This window comes from Coregonus clupeaformis, unplaced genomic scaffold, assembly GCF_020615455.1.
Source record: "Coregonus clupeaformis isolate EN_2021a unplaced genomic scaffold, ASM2061545v1 scaf0708, whole genome shotgun sequence".
NCBI lineage: Eukaryota > Metazoa > Chordata > Actinopteri > Salmoniformes > Salmonidae > Coregonus > Coregonus clupeaformis.
Window position 1 is genome coordinate 202,478 of NW_025534163.1, and position 25,361 is coordinate 227,838.

Below are 25,361 nucleotides of genomic sequence, written 5' to 3' on the forward strand. Positions count from 1 at the left end.
GACCTTTACCCGCTGAGCGACAGCTCATGCTGAGTAGAACAAGAGAGCGTTCAGTTCCACCACTCAGCTTAATCTAAGCAGTGGAACCGAGAGACTATAGCTTAATATGCTTTAGGCACACAAAAAAGGGAAATTAGTATAAAACAGGGTCCATTAACATTTTGACAGATGGAATTTCATGACTTTTCCATGACTTCTTCATGACTTTTAACCAAATTTCCATGACCAACAATTGGTGGTCACTGGGAGGCTGCGATCTGATCCAATGTACCATCTCCTGTCATTGAGCAAGGCACTTAACACCCCACAAAAAAGTTGAATACCTGTTAGGCAACTGTATAAAACACATGAAGTCAACCTTCAGTCTGGAGAGCTACTGGGTGTGCAGGCTTTTGATGAAGCCCTGCTCAAACACATCAAAGCCAGTTTATCAAGGTCTGGTTGAGCAGCTCATTTCTAAAATGTGGTTTGTTAGAGGGGGACAGGGATAAAAGCCTGCACACCTATTAGCTCTCCTGGGAGGATGGTGGACCACCCTTTATGTAAACCCTGCAACATTACAACGTTTTATGCCTTTTTAAATAATTTGCTCATTCAATATATCAAAGATCAAATGGCTATGGCAGGCTGCAAATCTTTTTTTTCAGCTGAAGCAAGCCCACAATTTCTTTTCATGAAATGTACATTTTTATCTTAGCTACCTTAAAAGTGTTTACTTTGCAGGCTGACTAGCATCTATTGAGTTGCAATGTCCCATACATTGGATGCCCAAATCAACTGGACATATCTACAAAACAAGTTTTGAAGCCACGTTTTTTGGGACATGACATGAAGAAAACATTAATAGCCTACATGTTAATAATAGATAAACAGTTAACTACAGGGTACTACAGGCTACCTAGGCTATGCCTACCTGCTGCTGCAATGTCCGACCGCTCCCTCTCCTTGAGCAGCAGCCCACTCATCTCGCACACATGCAGGTGATGCGAGCAAACACGCAGACGCGTTAAAGTGTCATTCCGATCCTGGCTGATATGTGGATTTTTATTTGATTGATAAAATATTTTTAAAATGTGCCTAAATAAATTACATTAACAGATATTATTAAATTAAATTAAACCAGGATTTTCATGACCGTACAAACCCTGATAAAAAAAAACAACCATGGTGTTAGCCACTTTAGAATACAAATTGGAAGTAATTTTTCTTCCATTTTTTTCAACTGCCGTCGGTGGTTTACACGGTAGGGGCAGAACCTGACCGGATAATTTTGTTATCTCTGATAGGAAAGACTAACAATATGAAACAAATCCCATTTTTTAAAGGCCTAGACTTCTCATAAGCCTAGAATTTCTGATAAACACTAATAAATCACATATCCGTTTTTTAAATGGTAATTGAATTACAATAAATGGTAACAGACATGTTTGGATTGTGGTATTGGTTTAATTTGAGCTCATATTCATCACAACTTACTTTTTACATGTGTAGAAGAATATTCCTTATCAGATGCCAGTCAAATACTGCCATCTGTGCAAACTGAATGGAGTGAACGACTCTCACAAAGCCCAATGTAGCCAACGTCACTTGTTAATCAACAAGTCTTGCATGATGCCTATTTCCTGAAATCAGTCTTCATTCAGTGATCTTTTTCTGTGACTCACAAATCTAGACTTTCATGGAATCTGAGAATCTTAAGCTTTTGTTGAAAGAATGCACACATCTGAATGGTTGCTTTTGTATATAAATGTATGTCAATAAATGGGTTTAAAATTAAGCTTTTCATAGGACTGAGAGCGATGCATCCGAATGATTATCCTTGGAATAATAAATAGGCAATATGGTGCCATTTGGAACCCAGACATAGATGAGCCCATAGGCATGATCACGTATGAACGGCACCAATGCATTACCATTTATATATGCATGAATGACATCGGTCAAGACATCCACACCACCATTTACAAAGCCTGCATCCCAAATGGCACCCTATTCCCTATAAAGTGCACTACTAATGACCAGAGCCTTATGGTATGGGCCATGGTCAAAAGTAGTGCACTAAATAGGAAATAGGGTACCACAGTGTAAGCGGAGCCAGGGCCCTTCATGACTTGTACACTCAGCAATTAAAAAGGCAAATTAGACGAGATGGATTGAATCATTAGTTGTTTTTTTTATATTAAATTTCCCATGAAATGAGATTTCTAATTTGGCCGCATTTGGTGGTGTGGGGGTGTTTCCTTTTTGAAGAGTGGATGTCCGTATGGGTTAGGGGTTGTGCGTACGAGTGTGTGTGTGTGTGTGTGCGCGTGCTTAATAAGGAGTGACAGTCCATTCATGAGAATGGCTATGCTCCCTGGGTTTAATTACAGTGGTTGACAAGACCATCACATGAGACGGGAAAGACAGAGAGTGTACACACACACACAGGCGAACACACAGCGAGTGTACACACACACACGTGCGAAGACACATGCGTAAACACACGCATAAACAGCAAGTACACCACATGTATGCACGCACGCACACACACACAGAACTTCAAGCCATTTCTGTTGGGTCCATCCATTCAAATTTCTAATATAGTACAGCAACATAAAGCATAGTGCACTTACTAAATCCTACTTATTACCAGCAAAATGATATACTTCCTAAGTACCTATAGACTTATGGCCTATAGAAATCATTTGCTACCATCTAGTTCCATTTGAATGATGCACTATCCCAATCCTCGATGATTATGACAGGACTTCAATATGGCTAGCCGGAGACTTAGAGAGTAGGCTAATTGCTGTGATAATGTAGCCTTTCTGGTGGTTGAATGCCGTGAATGACAGGTCTACCTGGGTAAATGGCTGTCTGGGAGAGGTAAAGTGCTGCCACCAGTTATAACGAGGAGTAGAGAGGCTTTCTGGTGATGTTCTTCTAACACAGTGCAAATCCCCTCACATTGAGAGACTGACTACTCTCACATCATCATGGGCACTCATCAGGAACTGAGGGTTGATTATGGGGATTAGTCACACAGAGAGAGTAGAGAGCTGGAGCTCTGATTAGCACTAAAGGTTATGTCAAGAGAGGGTGTGGGTGTGTGTGTGGGGAGGGGGGTATGTGTGTTTATGTGTCCTCATGTTTTATTTTTGGTCTTGTCTTATTCGCTCCTCTGTGCACCTTCCCATTTACACCAGAGATCTGTACATAATGACGAGATGTACGTCTCCGCCCTAACAATGGGGAAAGTCGTCCCAAAGGCGGGAAGGCAGGCAACAAGCTTAGGTTCAAAATAAGCCCAAAGAAACGCATTGGCCTTATTTTGGACCGATTGCGTCGCCTCTTCCTCTTTGGTTTACACACACACCAAGCCCCTCCCCCCGCCAACAAAGTTGAGAGATCACAAGTTCCTCTGACAAGCGGTTTCAACTCGCTAAGGGTGTGTTCATAACAATTCAACTGTTCAACCTTGTTAGCTAGCAAATACACTACAAAGTATGTGGACACCTGCTCTTCGAACATCTCATTCCAAAATCATGGGCACTAATATGGAGTTGGTCCCCCCCTTTGCTACTTTAACAGCCTCCACTCTTCTGGGAAGGCTTTCAACTAGATGTTGGAACATTGCTGCGGGGAATTGCGTCCATTCAGCCACAAGAGCATTAGTGAGGTCGGGCACTGATGTTGGGCGATTAGGATTGGCTCGCAGTCGGTGTTCCAATTCATTCCAAAGGTGTTTGATGGGGTTGAGGTCAGGGCTCTGTGCAGGCCAGTCAAGTTCTTTCACACCGATCAACACCATTTCTGTATGGACCTCGCTTTGTGCACTGGGGCATTGTCATGCTGAAACAGGAAAGGGCTTTCCCCAAACTGTTGCCACAAAGTCGGAAGCACAGAATCGTCAGGAATGTCATTGTATGCTGTAGCGTTAAGATTTCCCTTCACTGGAACTAAGGGGCCTAGCGTCGGCTGAACCATGAAATACAGCCCCAGACAATTATTCCTCCTCAACTAACCTTTACAGTTGGCACTATGCATTCGGGCAGGTAGCATTCACCTGGCATCCGCCAAACCCAGATTCTTCCGTCGGACTGCCAGATGGTGAAGTGTGATTCATCACTCCAGAGAACGCGTTTCCACTGCTCCAGAGTCCAATGGCAGCGAGTTTTACACCACTCCAGCCGACGCTTGGCATTGCGCATGGTGATCTTAGGCTTGTGTGTGGCTGCTCGGCCATGGAAACCCATTTCATGAAGCTCCCAACGAACAGTTCTTGTGCTGACGTTGCTTCCAGAGGCAGAACTCGGTAGTGAGTTTTTACGCGCTGTGCGCTTCAACACTCGCCGGTCCCGTTCTGTGAGCTTGTGTGGCCTACCATTTCGCGGCTGAGCCGTTGTTGCTCCTAGAGGTTTCTATCTCACAATAACAGCACTTACAGTTGAGCGGGGCAGCTCTAGCAGGGCAGAAATTTGACGAACTGACTTGTTGGAAAGGTGGCATCCTATGACTATGCCACATTGAAAGTCACTGAGCTCTTCAGTACGTCCCATTCTACTGCCAATGTTTGTCTATGGAGATTGCATGGCTGTGTGCTCGGTTTTATACACCTGTCAGCAACAGGTGTGGCTGAAATAGCCGAATCCATTAATTTATTCACATACTTTTGGCCATGTAGTGTAGAGCCAAGTCGGCTCAACTTGAACTATAAAGATTAGCTGGCTAATCACTAGCACGTGGGCTTGAGAGATTGTTGATGAGACCTGTGTTAATTGTCTGTAGCCTAATGTCTGCTACAAGAAGTTAGTCATTATTAGTGAATGTACATTATGCATGGTTCTAGTTACAGTTGTAACAAAAAAGGGGATTTTCATAGACAGACTTGAAAGCCAGATGAGTTATTATTGCCAAAGATTATTACTATTTTTATAAAATAATTAAATTATTAGTGGGTCTTATGGTTGTGGAAGGCTTATATTTACCCTAGGTATAAGTTCACAAGCCCTGAATTCATTAGATTATTGCTGACGGTTTGAAATGCAGTGTATGTAAATAAATCAAGATATATATTGTGAATCGCACATAAGTTTACATTTTTTTAGGCCATATTGCCCAGCCCTAACTAGATACAGTAAGCAACACAATACCATATTTTCTAATGACTAACCATAGTGGCAGTGACCACGTCATACTAACCTGGCTGCCCCCCTACTATCAAGTCCAGACCAATAGCCATGATTTAATACCACCATAGAAATAGAATGAATGTAGAATGTCATTCTTTATGGATACCACCAAAGCCTATCCCACCAGCTGCCTCCTGGACCCTGCCTCTGTTACTATAGACACTGAGATAAACTGTGGGACATTGTTGGATGGGTGGTAAACCTGTAAGTATTTAATTGACTGAGCTGGTTGCTCCCTCCTCTCCTCTGTGGTGTGGCCCCAGCCCCTTGGTGCTCCAGGGGGCCACAGATACAGCCGCCCTCCTCCCTCCCTCCATCTTTCTGCATTCCCCTCATCATTCATCAGGCAGGCCTGAATATTCATGAGGAGATTCCTGGCCGGTGTTCCTGACTGGGGGGTTAATGGAGCCTCTGGCATGTGTGTGTAATCAAATCACCCCTGCCCCTCATCTCCACCCTCATCAACCACCAGTGGAGCGGGAGCTATGCTACACACTTACAGCGCTATGCTAACCTGAACGCCCACGGCTCCACAGGTAGGAGAGTCTCGGATGTAAAGGGCTCGCTAGTCGCTACGCTAGCAGACAAATAGACGCCCATTATGAACCATTAACATCCGTGGCTAACGCGGCACACATACTGTGCGGTGGACGATCTCACAATGGACGCCTCATAGATCATTGATGGAGAGGGGAGTGCTGCTGGGAATGAGAGGACAAAAGCGCTAAAGATATAACTTTTTTCATCACAGGAAGGAGTAATAACAAACCATTGACATGATGAGCGTTCCAAATGGCACTCTATTCCCTTTATAGAGCACTACTTTTGACCAGGGCCCATAGGGTTTTGTCAAAAGTACTTTCAAGTTTTATTAGTCGTATGTACTGGATATGCATGGTATACATTACCGGCCAAAAGTTTTAGAACACCTAACATTTAAGTCATTTAGCAGACACTCTTATCCAGAGCGACTTACAAAATGGTGCATTCAACTTAGGATAGCCAGTGGGACAACCACATCTTGATCACGGTAAGTACACTTCTTCAAACAAGCAGCTGTGAGCAAAGTCAGTGCAATCAGTGACAACTACATCTCGATCACAATAAGTACATTTCTTTAAACAAGTCAGTGCTAGCAAGTGAAATAAGTCAGGTGTTAGTTTAGACAAAAGACAGTGGTAGTAAAGGGGGGGAAGAATGATTACTATTATACTACTCATTCAAGGGTTTTTCTTAATTTTTACTATTTTCTACATTGTAGAATAATAGTGAAGACATCAAAACTATGAAATAACACATATGGAATCATGTAGTAACCAAAAAAGTGTTAAACAAATCAAAATATATTTTATATTTGAGATTCTTCAAATAGCCACCCTTTGCCTTGATGACAGCTTTGCACACTCTTTTGGTTACTACATGACTCCGTATGTGTTATTTCATAGTTTTGATGTCTTCACTATTATTCTACAATGTAGAAAATAGTAAAAATAAAGAAAAACCCTTGAATGAGTAGGTGTTCTAAAACGTTTGACCGGTAGTGTACATCGTCCAACGAAATGCTTACAAGAATACGAACAATGTAAATGGTAACAGAATATAAAAGATTTTAGCATAAGTATAATACAGGAAGGCACAATTTATAGTCCAATAGTCCAATATTTACACGTATATTGGTTAGGGCGGGGGATTGGGGGCAAGCGTTTAAATTGAGCCGTATAATAGGAGTCTGGTAGCAGCAGTTGTGATACGTGTGGAGCATGAATGTACTACTGAGTGTCCAAAACATTAGGAACACCTGCGTTTTCCATGACAGATTTCCCAGCTGAATCCAGGTGAAAGCTATGATCTCCTATTGATGTCACTTGTTAAATACACTTCAAATCAGTGTTGATGAAGGGGAGGAGACAGGTTAAAGAAGGATTGCTAAGCCTTGAGACAATTGAGACATGGATTGTGTATGTGTGCCATTCAGAGGGTGAATGGGCAAGACAAAAGATTGAAGTGCCTTTGAACGCGGTATGGTAGTAGATGGCACCGGTTTGAGTGTCAAGAACTGCAACGTTGTTGGGTTTTTCACACTCAACAGTTTCCTGTGTGTATCAAAAATAGTCTTGACATGACTGTGGGAAGTATTGGAATCAACATGGGCCAGCATCCCTGTGGAACACTTGACACCAAGTAGAGTCCATGCCCAACAAATTGAGGCTGTTCTGAGGGCAAAAGGGGGTGCAACTCAATATTAGAAAGGTGTTCATAATGTTTTGTACACTCAGTGTACATGTGTATGTCTGTGTGCAAGAGTGAGTGCATGTGTGCTAAGGTGCAGAGAATCAGACAGGTGGTCAGTTCAAGTGTTCAGCAGTCTGATGGCTTGTAGATAGTAGTGCACTATATAGGAAATGGGGTGCAATTTGGGACACATCCATGGTCACAGAAAGCAATAATATGTAATCAAGCTTAATTACATATTCTTAATTACATAAGGCGCCTCAGAGTAGGAGTGCTGATCTAGGATCTGTTTTGTCTTTTAGATCATAATGAATAAGATTACATGGACATGAGGAACCTGATCCTAGATCAGCACTCCTACTCTGAGACGCTTTTCTCTAAGGGACAACACTGTTGGCAGAATGACTACAAGGCTTTGAGTGTTTTCAACATTAAAGCAAGTGCATGCTTGCTATGCTATCCCACTTATAATGTGCTAAACAATAGAACACAAACAACCCTCAATGAAAAATGTTGTGATGAGGAGTCAATAGGTTACAGCACACAGAAAGCTTTCAAGTCATCACCTAGGCTAACCATGGCTTCCACATGGATATCCTCTAGTACTAATAGTAAAAGCATATGTAACACCAACAGTAACAGCATGTTTAGAGTTTCACATTTTGTTTTAAATATCGTCCTCATGAGAATGTTATAGTAAGCCATCCAAGCTCTGCCGATATTCGGTAATATCGCCCAACCCTCCTCTCACTCATAAACAAAGGCTTGTAAAACAATGATTCAACACGATTCCCCTCACTTTTACATTTACTTTATGTTAGTATTCTTATCTTTTATTATGTCTTATTGTTGTTGCATTGTCAAGAAGAAACCTGCAAGTAAGCGTTCCGTTGGACGGTGTATAACATGTGCATCCCCAACATACAACTAATACATCTTGAAACTTTAACATCTCGATAAAAACGACCACAGAGCATATCACAAAAGAAAGAGCACAGATGTTTTTCCAAAGTTAGCGACCGAGTTCAAGCATCTATTATTTACCCCCTTTGTCCCTTTAATGTTCAGAACTAACTATACTTTTAGTTTCAGTCCTGGAGGCACAGGACAAGTACAGTGAGTTACACTCGCCCAGTAAGTTTAAACATAAATTGTTATGCAGAACACAGCACCACCACCGAATTAATATGAATATTTCATTTTCATTTGGTATTCCATTCTTGCTGAGTAAGTGTTGGTAATTTATCATTCTCTTCTGCTTCCCGCTTTATGAAAATGGATTACAAGCAGTTATTAGCACATCTTACGAATGTATAATTCCAAATTAGGAGTAAATGTAAAACCATACAGTATATTTTTCTTCCTAGAAAGTGGAGCAGTTTGTGTGGGTGGGTGCGTGCGTATGCGTACACAGCAGGTGAAGGTGACCACACAGGTAAGGCATGATACACTAATAATGGTTCCCCATCTCAGTTCCTCTGAATCTCACACTGAACCATTGTTCCCTATCTGAGGAACTTCCTTTTCCTCATGGTTCAGTTGTTTCAGTGAAATAGAAAAAGCATGAACAAGATTAACTGCAAAACACTGTAAGTGATAATAACTAAACCCTGCCTCTCAGTGAGATGTATGATGCAATCCATCATTAACCAACCAACCACTATCAGACAGGCCAGACCAGATAAGCAAGTCCTCAGCACACACTACAGTCACAGTTCACACATTACTGTATGTACATACATGGTATGGCTTGTTTAACACTGCTTGAAAGCCAGTAATTCATTTCTGCATCTCGCTGTCATCCCTTCATGACATGTACACTGAAAGAGGTGGAGGTAATCATGATAAAGGTGTTTCAGCAATGAGAGACATCACCACTTTCACCAACCCCGTCTGTGAGAGGTTACATGTGTGTTGTGTTAATACCAGGCACTTAGTTGTACTCCTCTGTTCACCTGCTCCGGGGTGAAGTGTCCCCTAGGTACAGATCTAGGATCAACTTCCCCTTCCACACTCCTAACCTTAACCATTAGTGGGGGAAATGCAAAACTGACCCAAGATCAGAGTCTAGGGGCAAGTTCACCCTGCCCCTATTCACCCAGACACAGGCCCCACCAGACGTACAAATGTACACATATTCATGATGTATACTGAACAAAAATATAAATGCAACATGTAAAGTGTTGGTCCCATGTTTCATGAGCAGAAATAAATGATCCCAGACATTTTCCATATGCACAAATTTGTTTACATCCCTGTTAGTGAGCATGTGTCCTTTGCCAAGAGAATCCATCCACCTGACAGGTGTGGCATATCAAGAAGCTGATTAAACAGCATGATCATTACACAGGTGCACCTTGTGCTGGGGACAATAAAAGGCCACTCTAAAACATTTACATTTTAGTCATTTAGCAGACGCTCTTATCCAGAGCGACTTACAGTTAGTGAGTGCATACATTTTTTTTTTTTTTTTTTTTTCATACTGGCCCCCCGTGGGAATCGAACCCACAACCCTGGCGTTGCAAACGCCATGCTCTACCAACTGAGCTACATCCCTGCCGGCCATTCCCTCCCCTACCCTGGACGACGCTGGGTCAATTGTGCGCCGCCCCATGGGTCTCCCGGTCGCGGCTCGAACCAGGATCTCTAGTGGCACAGCTAGCACTGCGATGCAGTGCCTTAGACCACTGCACCACTCGGGAGACCAGGAATGTGCAGTTGTCACACAACACAATGCCATAAATGTCTCAAGTTTTGAGGGAGTATGCAATTGGCATGCTGACTGCAGGAATGTTCACCAGAGCTGTTGCCAGATAATTGAATGTTCATTTCTCTACCATAAGCCACCTCCAACGCCGTTTTAGAGAATTTGGCAGTACGTCCAACAAGCCTCACAACCGCAGATCACGTGTAACCACGCCAGCCCAAGACCTCCATATCTGGCTTCTTCAACTGCGGGATAGTCTGAGACCAGCCACCCTTGTGTGGGGAAAAACTAATTCTGATTAGCTGGGCCTTGCTCCCAAGTGGGTTGGCCTATGCCCTCCCAGGTCCACACATGGCTGCGCCCCTGCCCAGTCATGTGAAATTCATAGATTAGGACCTAATTTATTTATTTAAATTGACCGATTTCCTTGTATGAACTGTAATTCAGTAAATTCGTTGAAATTGTTGCGTTAATATTTTTGTTCAGTATATATTATGTTGACATCATTGGACCTTACCTTGTCTCTGTCTTCCACCAGGTCAGTAAGCAGGTCATCCAGGTCCAAGATGCCCCCGTCACAGTACTCCACGTGGTGGGTCCGAACCAGGAAGTCCTCCCCATTCTGGTTGGCATACAGAAAACATGGAGACATTAGCCTGATAAGAACCTGACTGGGTGGTTATTGGATAAAAATACACTTAATGGTCCTGTATGGCTCAGTTGGTAGATCATGGCGCTTGCAACGACAAGATTGTGGTTTCAATTCTCGGGGCCACCAATGCGTAAAATGTATGCACGCATGACTGAGTCACCTTGGATAAAAGCATCTGCTAAATGGTATATCCTGTATTTACACTTTTCTGAAAAGCAGTTATTGTTGAAATGGTATCTTTTGCAACCTGATAATATGAATATGGTAGACTGCAGTAAAAGTGTAATTTCCTCAAACCTTCATAAGACAAAACTGGGTTATAAAGTGCAAAATGGATGAACACGGTTTTATCTTTACAGATTCTGAAATATCGTTGGGAAGGGGCTTACATATTGTGTATGTCTTGTTTTTGTTTTCTTGCCTCATTATTATTTCATAACACGTGATCAAAATGTATGACAATAGCCAATTACAGAAGTTGTGTTTGTGTATGTGGTGCTGGGGGCGTGTGGGAACGCATTTCTAGTTCCCCCACTCCGTGAGAGTGGTGGGCACATTCCTGAAGCGTCACTATGGCAACACAGGTCTGAGAACGCATATGAACCATATTCCTGGTATTGTCACAGAGAACAACACCTTTTGTTTAGAATACAATCTGAAATCTGTGCCATTTTACTAAACAGTAGTGCTGAGCGATTAGTGCTTTTTAAGGATCAGTTCATCTCATTCTATAGAGCTGCTGGCTATCCTGTCTGACAAAATCACTATTTTAGTAGTTCTTCAAAGTAAATAAGGCATACTTTTATATGAATGTTGAATACCAACCATCAATCACTTAGATCATGTATTTTCAAGTCTATCCCTCTCGATCACGCATTCTGTCTCTTTTACGTATCAATAGCAGGTGTAAAAGAAACAAAGACCGGACAAGTATGAGTGCAATGCATTATGGACATTGTAGTTAATTACTACGTTTTCTGAGCTAAACTATGTAGAATGTTGGCCTGTTGGAAACAACTCCCTACTACATCGCACAATTTAGGCTTGATCTGATTTATCTCTAGAGAAACTCAACAATGTGGGCATCGAGCTCACAGAAAAAACCTGAATGAAATGAAATTCAAATAATTAAACCGACATTGGTCAATTAGTTGTTTTAAAAACAAAAAATAAACTTTTCGGTTAATCGTTCAGCAGTACTGTCAGAGGTGGCCACACAATACATTTACATTTACAATTACATTTACGTCATTTAGCAGACGCTCTTATCCAGAGCGACTTACAGTTAGTGAGTGCATACATTATTTTTTATACTGGCCCCCCGTGGGAATCAAACCCACAACCCTGGCGTTGCAAACACCATGCTCTACCAACTGAGCTACATCCCTGCCGGCCATTCCCTCCCCTACCCTGGACGACTACGACAGAGCCGGCTACGACAGAGCCTGGATTCGAACCAGGATCTCTAGTGGCACAGCTAGCACTGCGATGCAGTGCCTTAGACCACTGCGCCACTCGGGAGGTGACGCAATACTAGCTTCCCCTTTTTGTGGCCAACAGGTCACATGCACAAAAAGCAAGAATTGGAGAAGTGTGTTAAAGTATTTGATCCCCTGCTGATTTTGTACGTTTGCCCACTGACAAATAAATGATCAGTCTATAATTTTAATGGTAGGTTTATTTGAACAGTGAGAGACAGAATAACAACAAAAAAATCCAGAAAAACACATGTCAATCATGTTATGAATTGATTTGCATTTTAAATGAGGGAAATAAGTATTTGACCCCTCTGCAAAACATGACTTAGTACTTGGTGGCAAAACCCTTGTTGGCAATCACAGAGGTCAGACGTTTCTTATGGTTGGCCACCAGGTTTGCACACATCTCAGGAGGGATTTTGTCCCACTCCTCTTTGCAGATCTTCTCCAAGTCATTAAGGTTTCGAGCCTGACGTTTGGCAACTCGAACCTTCAGCTCCCTCCACAGATTTTCTATGGGATTAAGGTCTGGAGACTGGCTAGGCCACTCCAGGACCTTAATGTGCCTCTTCTTGAGCCACTCCTTTGTTGCCTTGGCCGTGTGTTTTGGGTCATTTTCATGCTGGAATACCCATCCACGACTCATTTTCAATTCCCTGGCTGAGGGAAGGAGGTTCTCCCCCAAGATTTGACGGTACATGGCCCCGTCCATCGTCCCTTTGATGCGGTGAAGTTGTCCTGTCCCCTTAGCAGAAAAACACCCCCAAAGCATAATGTTTCCACCTCCATGTTTGACGGTGGGGATGGTGTTCTTGGGGTCATAGGCAGCATTCCTCCTCCTCCAAACACGGCGAGTTGAGTTGATGTCAAAGAGTTCCATTTTGGTCTCATCTGACCACAACACTTTCACCCAGTTCTCCTCTGAATCATTCAGATGTTCATTGGCAAACTTCAGACGGGCATGTATATGTGCTTTCTTGAGCAGGGGGACCTTGCGTGAGCTGCAGGATTTCAGTCCTTCACGGCGCAGTGTGTTACCAATTGTTTTCTTGGTGACTATGGTCCCAGCTGCCTTGAGCTCATTGACAAGATCCTCCCATGTAGTTCTGGGCTGATTCCTCACCGTTCTCATGATCATTGCAACTCCACGAGGTGAGATCTTGCATGGAGCCCCAGGCCGAGGGAGATTGACAGTTCTTTTGTGTTTCTTCCATTTGCGAATAATCGCACCAACTGTTGTCACCTTCTCACCAAGTTGCTTGTCGATGGTCTTGTAGCCCATTCCAGCCTTGTGTAGGTCTACAATCTTGTCCCTGACATCCTTGGAGAGCTCTTTGGTCTTGGCCATGGTGGAGAGTTTGGAATCTGATTGATTGATTGCTTCTGTGGACAGGTGTCGTTTATACAGGTAACAAGCTGAGATTAGGAGCACTCCCTTTAAGAGTGTGCTCCTAATCTCAGCTCGTTACCTGTATAAAAGACACCTGGGAGCCAGAAATCTTTCTGATTGAGAGGGGGTCAAATACTAATTTCCCTCATTAAAATGCAAATCAATTTATAACATTTTTGACATGCGTTTTCTGGATTTTGTTGTTGTTATTCTGTCTCTCACTGTTCAAATAAACCTAACATTAAAATTATAGACTGATCTTTTCTTTGTCAGTGGGCAAACGTACAAAATCAGCAGGGGATCAAATACTTTTTTCCCCTCACCGTAGAGCTCAGTTTTTGGCTGGCGTTAAGGCGGCGCTAGTGTCAAACGCACGTTAGTTTGCGATTTCGGCATGTACAAACTGGCGCTCTGGCATTTTCTAGCCCTAACAGCAGGTTTGGCAATTTACCTGTCTTATATCAGCTCGCTTGCGCTCAGATGGGCAGGGTGGAAATATTTGAGGTTTGTCCTTAAAAACATGATCCAAAGGGCTAATTTTAGGCAGTGCTGATAGTGATATTTAAGACCAACCAAAAGCTGGTTTTAGCGGTAACGCAGTTGGTTATGGCATACATTTTGACAGTGGAAACGCAGCCTATTCAGCCGTGATGCACACTGCCCATATTCACATGGAACAAGAGTAGCCTAACGTGCTTTTGATGCCTGTATACTTCGTATTTAGAAATATATGAAGGTTTTTTTTTGTCTGCCCAATGCAATCGCGAAGTAGTCAAGACTGTCAATAAAGGGCTTGGCTCCTGAGACCACTTAGAAATACATCTTAATTACCAAAGCTTCATTAAAATATCAAATTTGAGAGGAGTAAAACAATGAGCTGACATTCCCTTTTTATTACATTTACATTTTAGTCATTTAGCAGACGCTCTTATCCAGAGCGACTTACAGTTAGTGAATGCATACAGGTATTTTATTTTTATTTTCATACTGGCCCCCCGTGGGAAATAAACCCACATCCCTGCCGGCCAAACCCTCCCCTACCTTGGACGACGCTGGACCAATTGTGCGCCGCCCATTGGTCTCCCGGTCGCGGCCGGCTGCGACAGAGCCTGGATTCGAACCAGGATCTCTAGTGGCCTTAGACCAATGCCTATGCATTGTAGGCAGGGCAACATTATTTTAGCCATGCAGATCCCATTTTGGATGTGTGTAAATCCCTCCATAGTCTGCATTGTTTTAATATATGCCCATGGGGAGAAATGATGGTGCCTGTAAGTGTGAAATAGCCTATTTAAAACAATATTTTTTTTTTGTTTAGAATGTGATTAGAATTATTTGTTCTCTTTTTAGGCATTATAAAAAATGTATGTAATCTTGCTTATTGACAATGTTTGGCATGTTCAGCCATAATGCCATTTACAGTAAGCCTAGCCCCTATATCAGTGTGAATGCTATTGAAGCCATGCAATTACTTAGAACAACGTGGACTGCAAATTGGTTCAAGTTAACCTATTTAGCAAAGATGGGATAGCGTCTACATGTTGTTATTTCATTTCTGTAAGCTATTTAACAAACTATACCGGACTAACATTGGAATTGGAGTTGATTCCAAGGCAATACATAAAAGACCGTAAATACACAACCTGAAGCAACCACATATTTTGCCATGGAGCACGTTCTGATTGGCCAGTGAGGGGCCAAGCCTTGACACACCCACAACTTGTTTATTCATCAAAACCCAGCCCTTTCACGCCAACGTCAGCAAGTGTGCCGATAATAGTGATAGTGAAAATAGCTAAAATATTTGACACACCCCTGAACCTATATCGCTACCACCTGCGCTTACATTTACCATTGCGTTAGGTTTGTTAAAATAGAGCCGCTAATGTTACGCAGAGAATAAGTGACCAACACAAATCAAATAAGATTGACCCTGCTCAGATTCTCCTGCTAACCGATAAATGCTATTTACAATAGCAAGTGTGTAGGCAACTACTAGGCCACGAGCAGTTTGGCTTGGGCCCAGGAAATGCCCAGTTTAGCACTAATAGTATCAGTGTTTTAGTTGATAATTAGTGGAGCTAGCCTGGGTTCATGTTATGAATGGGCCTCTTGCTCTGCTGCATCCAAATCAGGCTTACACTACCAAACAAATAGTTATTCAAGCTGCAATCTCAATGCCAGACATAGGGCCAGCATCTCTTTTCCTTGAGTGGTACAGTATGGGTACAAGAATGATACAACCACACTTGATAGTGCTACAAAATAGAAACATTTAGAAATATAGAGATATTCAAATGTATAGCCCAGTTGAGAAAAGCTTTATGTGTGTTTGGCTCAACAACACACACACACCTGTAGTCAAGGGTAGTCAGTGTTACCTAGTGGGAGCAGAGTAACAGACACAGGCTCCCACAGATTCATACACTTTATGTATACCTATGGTATCACAGTAGACTGTGTGAAAAGTGTACGGGTAGTCAGTGTTACCTAGTAGGAGCAGAGAAACAGATTTAGGCTTACACAGATCCTCTCTCTCACTCAAACACACACACGCACACCAAAACAAGAACCCAGCTGTAGGCCATCTAGTCTCCAGGCATAGCACGAATACCTCCCTTGAAAAACAGGTTTCACCTGTGGGAAAACCCACACATTTTTCTGCCTGAGCAGGTTCATGGCACAGTTGTATGAGGGTGAAGTTTCCCTTAGGTACATATCTAGGATCACCATCCCCTCCCCCAATCCTAACCTTAACCATTAGTGGGTAAAATGCTAATGTGACCCAGGTGTGCGTGTGTGTGCATCTCAGGGGAACTTCACCTGGCAACTGTCAGGAACAGAGACTGCTGATTGGCTCTCTCCCAGTGACAGAGGAATTAAGGGAAACACTGGAGAGACACTGCACCTGACTTTTCATTCAAATCACTCTGTGCATATCCCTACGCATTAGGCATTAGCCTAATTGGCAGTATTTTAGCTGGCTCTCTTGATGTATGCATACTCCAATCTGGTTAGTATGTAGATTCTATTGCCAAACATATCAAGGCTCTTAAAAGAGAGAATTCTTCTCTTGCCTTAATCCTGTCTCACTCTATGACACTTCAAGAGAGTACATTGAAAAACAATGCAGGACAGAAAAATCTGTCTGAAGTTCTTATTGTCAAACTCCATAATTCCCATGTATCGTGGACTTTCACATTTCTTGGGGCTCCTTCAAAGGGAAATGTGGCAATGGGGGATCAGTCAACACAATAAAATAATTAGGCCTAGCAGTGACAGTCAGAGGGTACATTTCGGCAAATTACACTGCTAAGTCGCCCATTTGAAGCGATATCTCGAGAGCGGTGAAGCGCGTAACGATTAGCGAAGCGCTTCATCACTAAATTCGGGGTGCTGGTTTTTCACACTTTATTCCTCGCAACGCATAATTACACAGCTGCAGGGAAATGTGTGGGATTAGCATAAATGAAGAAAAAACATGAATGAACAAGCCAATAGAAAGCTATGGAGTAAGAGGAAGTAAAACAGAAAGGGAACCATAATGAATATAGCACTTCAATGTATTGTTAGAAGGGAGACGAACAACAGCATAGGAAGTTGTGCTTTGCTCTAGCTACTACACATACAGTGAGACTGGTTATAGAAGTATCGGCACAACAGTGTAAAAAGGGTATTGGAGAAAGCGTGAGTTTGTGAGAAACCAGTATAAGACATTGGAAGCCCACTTTTCAAACAGCAAAAACTGTATGAGTGAGGAAAATGCTAAGCTGTCAAATGTCAACACAATGCAGGTGTCCATTGACACTGGTTTATTCTACAAAAAATTGCAAAGTGTAATGGATATGGCAGATATAGAAGACATTTTCTTGAGATCCACAACATTTTTAACCATTCGACAGGAGTGGAGTGTTTAGTTTAACTTTCAAAAATTGCGACAAATGATGGAAACTGTGTTTTTCGAATAAATTATAATTGCCAAATAATTTGGTACACGCGGGGCACGTGATGTCAACACGTAACTAAACGCAGCAAAAAAAGAAACGTCCTTTCTTTTCAGCAAACTTAACATGTGTAAATATTTGTATGAACATAACAAGATTTAACAACTAAGACATAAACTGAACAAGTTCCACAGACATGTGACTCACAGAAATGGAATAATGTGTCCCTGAACAAAGGGGGGGTCAAAATCAAAAGTAACAGTCAGTATCTGGTGTGGCCACCAGCTGCATTAAGTACTGCAGTGCATCTCCTCCTCATGGATTGCACCAGATTTGCCAGTTCTTGCTGTGAGATGTCACCCCCCTCTTCCACCAAGGCACCTGCAAGTTCCCAGACATTTCTGGGGGGAATGGCCCTAGCCCTCACCCTCCGATCCAACAGGTCCCAGACGTGCTCAATGGGATTGGATCCGGGCTATTCGCTGGCCATGGCAGAACACTGACATTCCTGTCTTGCAGGAAATCACGCACAGAACGAGCAGTATGGCTGGTGGCATTGTCATGCTGGAGGATCATGTCAGGATGAGCCTGCAGGAAGGGTACCACATGAGGGAGGAGGATGTCTTCCCTGTAAAGCACAGTGTTGAGATTGCCTCCAATGACAACAAGCTCAGTCCGATGATGCTGTGACACACCGCCCCAGACCATGACGGAACCGCCACCTCCAAATCGATCCCGCTCCAGAGTACAGACCTCGGTGTAACGCTCATTCCTTCGACAATCACCCCTGGTGAGACAAAACCGCGACTCGTCAGTGAAGAGCACTTTTTGCCAGTCCTGTCTGGTCCAGCGACGGTGGGTTTGTGCCCATAGGCAATGTTGTTGCCGGTTATGTCTGGTGAGGACCTGCCTTACAACCGGTCTACAAGCCCTCAGTCCAGCCTCTCTCAGCCTATTGCGGACAGTCTGAGCACTGATGGAGGGATTGTGCATACCTGGTGTAACTCGGGCAGTTGTTGTTACCATCCTCTACCTGTCCCGCAAGTGTGATGTTCGGATGTACAGATCCTGTGCAGGTGTTGTTACACGTGGTCTGCCACTGCGAGGACAATCAGCTGTCCGTCCTGTCTCCCTGTAGCGCTGTCTTAGGCGTCTCACAGTACGGACATATCAATTTATTGCCCTGGCCACATCTGCAGTCCTCATTCCTCCTTGCAGCATGCCTAAGGCACGTTCACGCAGATGAGCAGGGACCCTGGGCATCTTTCTTTTGGTGTTTTTCAGAGTCAGTAGAAAGGTCTCTTTAGTGTCTGTTACTTGAAATCTGTGAAGCATTTATTTGGGCTGCAATCTAAGGTGCAGTTAATTGCCGATTTCTGAGGCTGGTATCTCTAATGAACTTATCCTCTGCAGCAGAGGTAACTTTGGGTCTTCCTTTTCTGTGGCTGTCCTCATGAGAGCCAGTTTCATCATTGCACTTGATGGTTTTTGCGACTGCACTTGAAGAAACTTTCAAAGTTCTTGAAATGTTCCGAATTGACTGACACTGTAATGATGAACTGTCGTTTCTCTTTGCTTATTTGAGCTGTTCTTGCCATAATATGGACTTGGTCTTTTACCAAATAGGGCCATCTTCTGTATACCACCCCTACCTTGTCACAACACAACCGATTGGCTCAAACACATTAAGGAAAGAAATTCCACAAATTAACAAGGCACACCTGTTAATTGAAATGCATACAGGTGACAACCTCATGAAGCTGGTTGAGAGAATGCCAAGAGTGTGCAAAGCTGTCAAAGGCAAAGGGTGGCTATTTATTTTTGGTTACTACATGATTCCATATGTGTTATTTCATAGTTTTGATGTCTTCACTATTATTCTACAATGTAAAAATAAAGTAAAACCCTTGAATGAGTAGGTGTGTCCAAACTTTTGACTGGCACTGTATATAATTCCTTCTCGCAACTATCTACGCGCTCTCCTCCTCTCACCTTTTCCCTTCGCTTGAGGACTTCAGTGCACAACAGATCAGCTGTCTGTGACCTGGCGAAAAAACCTTTCCAAGCCAAACCTTCATATCATGACAGCTAAACACTACACAAAGCCTACATTGTTGTTATGTCATAGCTAGCAAATGCATAGTTGACTAAGTGAAAAAAAAAAAAACATACAACCAAATATAGCTAGCGCTCTCTCGCATCTCCTTAATTTTTTAAGAACTTAATTTGTTTAAAGGTGTTCAACTATTGACTTTCTCTCTTTGAGTCAGCTAATCACCACATTTTATGCACTGCAGTGCTAGGTAGCTGTAGCTTATGCTTTCAGTACCACACTGAACAAAAATATAAACGCAACATGCAACAATTTCAAAGATTTTACTAAGTTACAGTTCATATTTGACTGACCGGCTCGATCTTATGTAGCAAAATGTGAAAGTGTTTTTTACATTGTATAAAAGTAGAGACTCAGAGCTAGAAAATTGTATATCATACACTACAGTTGAGGAACAATGGGTAAGTAATTCTGCTTTGAAAGCTGATAAACTTGTAACCCAACTTTTGAGAAAATGACCCTTGAATGTTTTGGTAAACCTACTGGAGAGCTCTTCTTTGTCTACATCCATTCAACATCGTTCACACCCTCTTAAGCCTTAGCCCCACCCATCTCTTTAAGGATTCACATGTGAGGCCATGTACTAAAATACCAAAGATTTCAAGGCTCATTTGTATTCATTATTGCAGGAAAATAAACTCACAACAAGATCATTATTTACAAGTTAATGGCTAGCCAATTACAGAAAATAACTTATGGTTGTGAGTGTGATCCAAGTTTATTTGTCACATGCACAGGATACAGAAGGTGTAAAAGGAACAGTGAAATGGTTCCTTGCATAGTGGAGTATTTTGTTTAGATATGTAGCTAGCTAGCTAGCTAAACAATTAACCATCATCCCAACTCATAACATTACTACCCTGCATGAGTCTGCAGGAAGCTAACCAACCAGGTGCAATGTTAGCTAGCTAGCTATCATTAGGCTATAACTAGCAATGCAAATGGCTCTGAGATAGGAATAATATTACTACACAGATCATTAACATAACGTAATCTGGGGCCTCCCGAGTGGCGCAGGGGTCTATCGCACTGCATCGCAGTGCTAGAGGCGTCACTACAGACCCGGGTTCGTTACCGGGCTGTATCATAACCGGCTGTGATCGGGAGTCCCATATGGCGGACGCATAATTGGCCCAGCGTTGTACAGGTTAGGGGAGGGTTTGGCCGGGCGGGCTTTACTTGGGTCATCGTGCTCTAGCGACTCCTTGTGGCGGGCCAGGCACCTGCAGGCTGACCTTGATTGTCAGTTGAATGGTGTTTCCTCCGACACATTGGTGCGGCTGGCTTTTTGACCAAATTTGAAAAGTATAATATCTGAAAATGTAGCTAGCTAAAAACTCTCTGACCCGTATACATGGATGGACGCTTCTCCCTCTCTGTCACGCATGCCATGGTTGCCCTTAGTTTGAAGATGTAATCCGGAGACAGGTGTTTTATACAATAGTGTGTTCTCTTTTCGACCCCCTCTGCATATTTGCAATCAAACGGCAGAATTTTTCTCCATCTCCTTAGCTATCATACTCTAATTCTACTGATTTCAAAACTCGGTCCTCCAGAAAGTGGATACAACACTTTTTTGCAGTTCTATTACGTAATATCTTTTTAAAAAGCTGCATTAGCAAGGATTACCTACACATACTGACCAGCTCATGTTATAGACAGAAGCGTGCTACATAGCGGACCAATCCGAACTCATCTCTCAGCATGTCCAGCTCATCCATTATTTCAGCCAATCATGGCTAGAGGGAAGATTCCAGTCTTTTTTCCGTGGATGAACCAACTAGGCTCGTAATTTACCAATTTTATTTGTATTTACAGGTGGCATACAAGTTTGTTATTAAGGCACATGGAAGTTCACATGTTCCAGAAGGCATTTCTGCAAAAAAACACATTTCAATTTTTAAAACAAATGTACATCCAAATGCCTCTCCTGTGAAGTAGTGCTGCGCGACATACACCTAGTTTCCTGAAATGAGTCACATAAGGAAATCAGTCAATGGAAAAAAATACATTACGCCTTAATCTATGGATTTCACATGACTGGGAATACAGATATGCATCTATTGGTCACAGATACCTTAAAAAAACGGTAGGGGCATGGATCAGAAAACCAGTCAGTATCTGGTGTGACCGCCTCATGCAGCGCGACACATCTCCTTCGAATAGAGTGGAATGTTGTCCCACTCCTCTTCAATAGCTGTGCGAAGTTGCTGGATATTGTCGGGAACTGGAACAGGTTGTCGTACACGTCGATCCCAAACATGCGCAATGGGTGACATGTCTGGTGAGTATGCAGGCCATGGAAGACATTTTCAGCTTCCAAGAATTGTGTACAGATCCTTGCGACATGGGGCCGTGCATTATCATGCTGAAACATGAGGCGATTGCGGCGGATGAACGGCACGACAATGGGCCTCAGGATCTTGTCACGGTATCTCTGTGCATTCAAACTGCCATTGATAAAATACAATTGTGTTCGTTGTCCGTAGCTTATGCCTGCCCATACCATAACCCCACCACCACCATGGGGCACTCTGTTCACAACGTTGACATCAGCAAACCGCTCGCCCACACGACGCCAGTACAGTTGAAACCGGGATTCATCCGTGAAGAGCACACTTCTCCAGTATGCCAGTGTCCATCGAAGGTGAGCATTTGCCCACTGAAGTCGGTTACGATGACGAACTCCAGTCAGGTCAAGACCCTGGTGAGGACGACGAGCAAGCAGACAAGCTTCCCTGAGACAATATCTGACAGTTTGTGCAGAAATTCTTAGGTTGTGCAAACCCACAGTTTCATCAGCTGTCCGGGTGGCTGGTCTCAGACGATCCCGCAGGTGAAGAAGCCGGATGTGGAGGTCCTGGGCTGGCGTAGTTACACGTGGTCTGCAGTTGTGAGGCCGGTTGGACGTACTGCCAAATTCTGTAAAACAATGTTGGAAGCGGCTTATGGTAGAGAAATTCATATTCAATTCTGTGGCAACAGCTCTGGTGGACATTCCTGCAGTCAGCATGCCAATTGCACGCTCCCTCAAAACTAGAGACATCTGTGGCATTGTGTTGTGTGACAACTGCACATTTTAGAATGGCCTTTTATTGTCCCCAGCACAAGGTGCACCTATGTAATGATCATGCTGTTTAATCAGCTTATTGATATGCCACACCTGTCAGGTGGATGGATTATCTTGGCAAAGGAGAAATGCTGACTATCAGAGATGTAAACAAATTTGTGCACATAAGAGAAATAAGGTTTTTGTGGGTATAGAACATTTCAGGGATCTTTTATTTCAGCTCATGAAACATGGGACCAACACTTTACATGTTGCGTTTATATTTTTGTTCAGTAGGGTAAATGTCCCTACTAAGCCCACCAAATCCGCTTTTCAGAAATTTTTTATATATACTGCCCCAATTTAAGTGAGAACATTTTAGTTAAAATGAAAGTCTAATCTCTCATTTGAAGCGTCAATAATTAATTTATATCAATTTCTAATGTTTTTATTGTTTAATTTGTCAAAATATTTTGAATGTCTGGAATGGGCTTAATGGGTACCTAATAAGCCCACTTCAGATTTGTTGATAAATAAATATATATATATATTTTAAAAAATCTTAACAATACAAACTTGTTCTATTCAAATCTGTAATCTCTTAGCTCTCAATATCTAGTTTTTATTTTGCCTACACTCCTATCCTATGAAATAGGCGTGACAAGCCTTTTTGCTGTGTTACAAAAAGTTACAACATGTCTTCTTTGGAATGTAGCCCAAAAACTATTTACAAACAAAATCAAAACTATAGTGGAAACTACTCTTCAATAAATCATCTTTCAATATGTGTTGTCATTTTGTCTGTATCTCTATCCTATGGTGTGCTTTTGGCATTTGAAGATGTTTATGTTTATGAAGATGTTTTTATGAAGATTTCTGAAGACCGACTGACTAAAAGAAAAACTGTTTGCAGGTTCAATACTAATGTTCTAAGGATAGTAAATGAGTCAATTTCAGGATTTACATTTAAACAATAACTTTAATTGATTTTCAAACGTTAATCACATTTAGGCTAGTAGTTTGAAAACATTGTAAAAACACATTTTAAAAACACATTGTGGAGTAACATTAAAACATACAGTTCATTGTGAGTCATAACTTCTTGAAGCTCATGTATCATTAGCCTATAACTTAAGCAAAATAAACAAGAAACATTTCTGCAATTTCTACTTTCTCCTAGGCATATGCTCTTTGATGTGATTTTATCGTTTTAGTTATCTTAGTAGTGTAACATAACAGGTTATAGGGTGGTCTAAGCTTTATTTTGTTTGTTTGTTTCAATCTTTTGCCCACGTTGTGGTTGTCTTTGCTTGCCAGTCTTACGCTAATAAGTCTTAGATGGCTTTCATCTTGTTTTTGTACAGATTTTCAATGACCTCATGATTGTGATTGGCCATCTTCCATGGTGAACGGTGCGTAGTCTTCTGTGATCACCCTGTCTGGACAGTAAGGATAAATGCCAGTGCTTTTAAACCCACTCTTCAGATTCTCATCCTTTAGACCTACAGTGGGGAGAACAAGTATTTGATACACTGCCGATTTTGCAGGTTTTCCTACTTGCAAAGCATGTAGAGGTCTGTACTTTTTATCATAGGTACACTTCAACTGTGAGAGACGGAATCTAAAACAAAAATCCAGAAAATCACATTGTATGATTTTTACGTAATTAATTTGCATTTTATTGCATGACATACAGTGGGGAAAAATAGTATTTAGTCAGCCACCAATTGTGCAAGTTCTCCCACTTAAAAAGATGAGAGAGGCCTGTAATTTTCATCATAGGTACACGTCAACTATGACAGACAAAATGAGGAAAAAAAATCCAGAAAATCACATTGTAGGATTTTTAATGAATTTATTTGCAAATTATGGTGGAAAATAAGTATTTGGTCAATAACAAAAGTTTCTCAATACTTTGTTATATACCCTTTGTTGGCAATGAAACAGGTCAAACGTTTTCTGTAAGTCTTCACAAGGTTTTCACACACTGTTGCTGGTATTTTGGCCCATTCCTCCATGCAGATCTCCTCTAGAGCAGTGATGTTTTGGGGCTGTCGCTGGGCAACACGGACTTTCAACTCCCTCCAAAGATTTTCTATGGGATTGAGATCTGGAGACTGGCTAGGCCACTCCAGGACCTTGAAATGCTTCTTACGAAGCCACTTCTTCCTTGCCCAGGCGGTGTCTATGGGATCATTGTCATGCTGAAAGACCCAGCCACGTTTTATCTTCAATGCCCTTGCTGATGGAAGGAGGTTTTCACTCAAAATCTCATGATACATGGCCCCATTCATTCTTTCCTTTACACGGATCAGTCGTCCTGGTCCCTTTGCAGAAAAACAGCCCCAAAGCATGATGTTTCCACCCCCATGCTTCACAGTAGGTATGGTGTTCTTTGGATGCAACTCAGCATTCTTTGTCCTCCAAACACGACGAGTTGAGTTTTTACCAAAAAGTTATATTTTGGTTTCATCTGACCATATGACATTCTCCCAATCCTCTTCTGGATCATCCAAATGCACTCTAGCAAACTTCAGACGGGCCTGGACATGTACTGGCTTAAGCAGGGGGACACGTCTTGCACTGCGGGATTTGAGTCCCTGGCGGCGTAGTGTGTTACTG

The 25,361-nt window shown here is 42.4% G+C and overlaps 1 protein-coding gene across 2 annotated transcripts in view; it reads right to left on the reverse strand.

Moving 5' to 3' along the window:
- Positions 1-25,361, reverse strand: part of LOC121545198 (partitioning defective 3 homolog B) — a 219,767-nt gene that overhangs the window by 188,775 nt on the left and 5,631 nt on the right. For both annotated transcript variants that reach the window (XM_041855667.2, XM_041855666.2), the window contains exon 2: positions 10,631-10,735. In XM_041855667.2, coding sequence (XP_041711601.2) covers positions 10,631-10,735 — 105 coding nt within the window. The remainder of the gene's footprint in view (positions 1-10,630; positions 10,736-25,361) is intronic.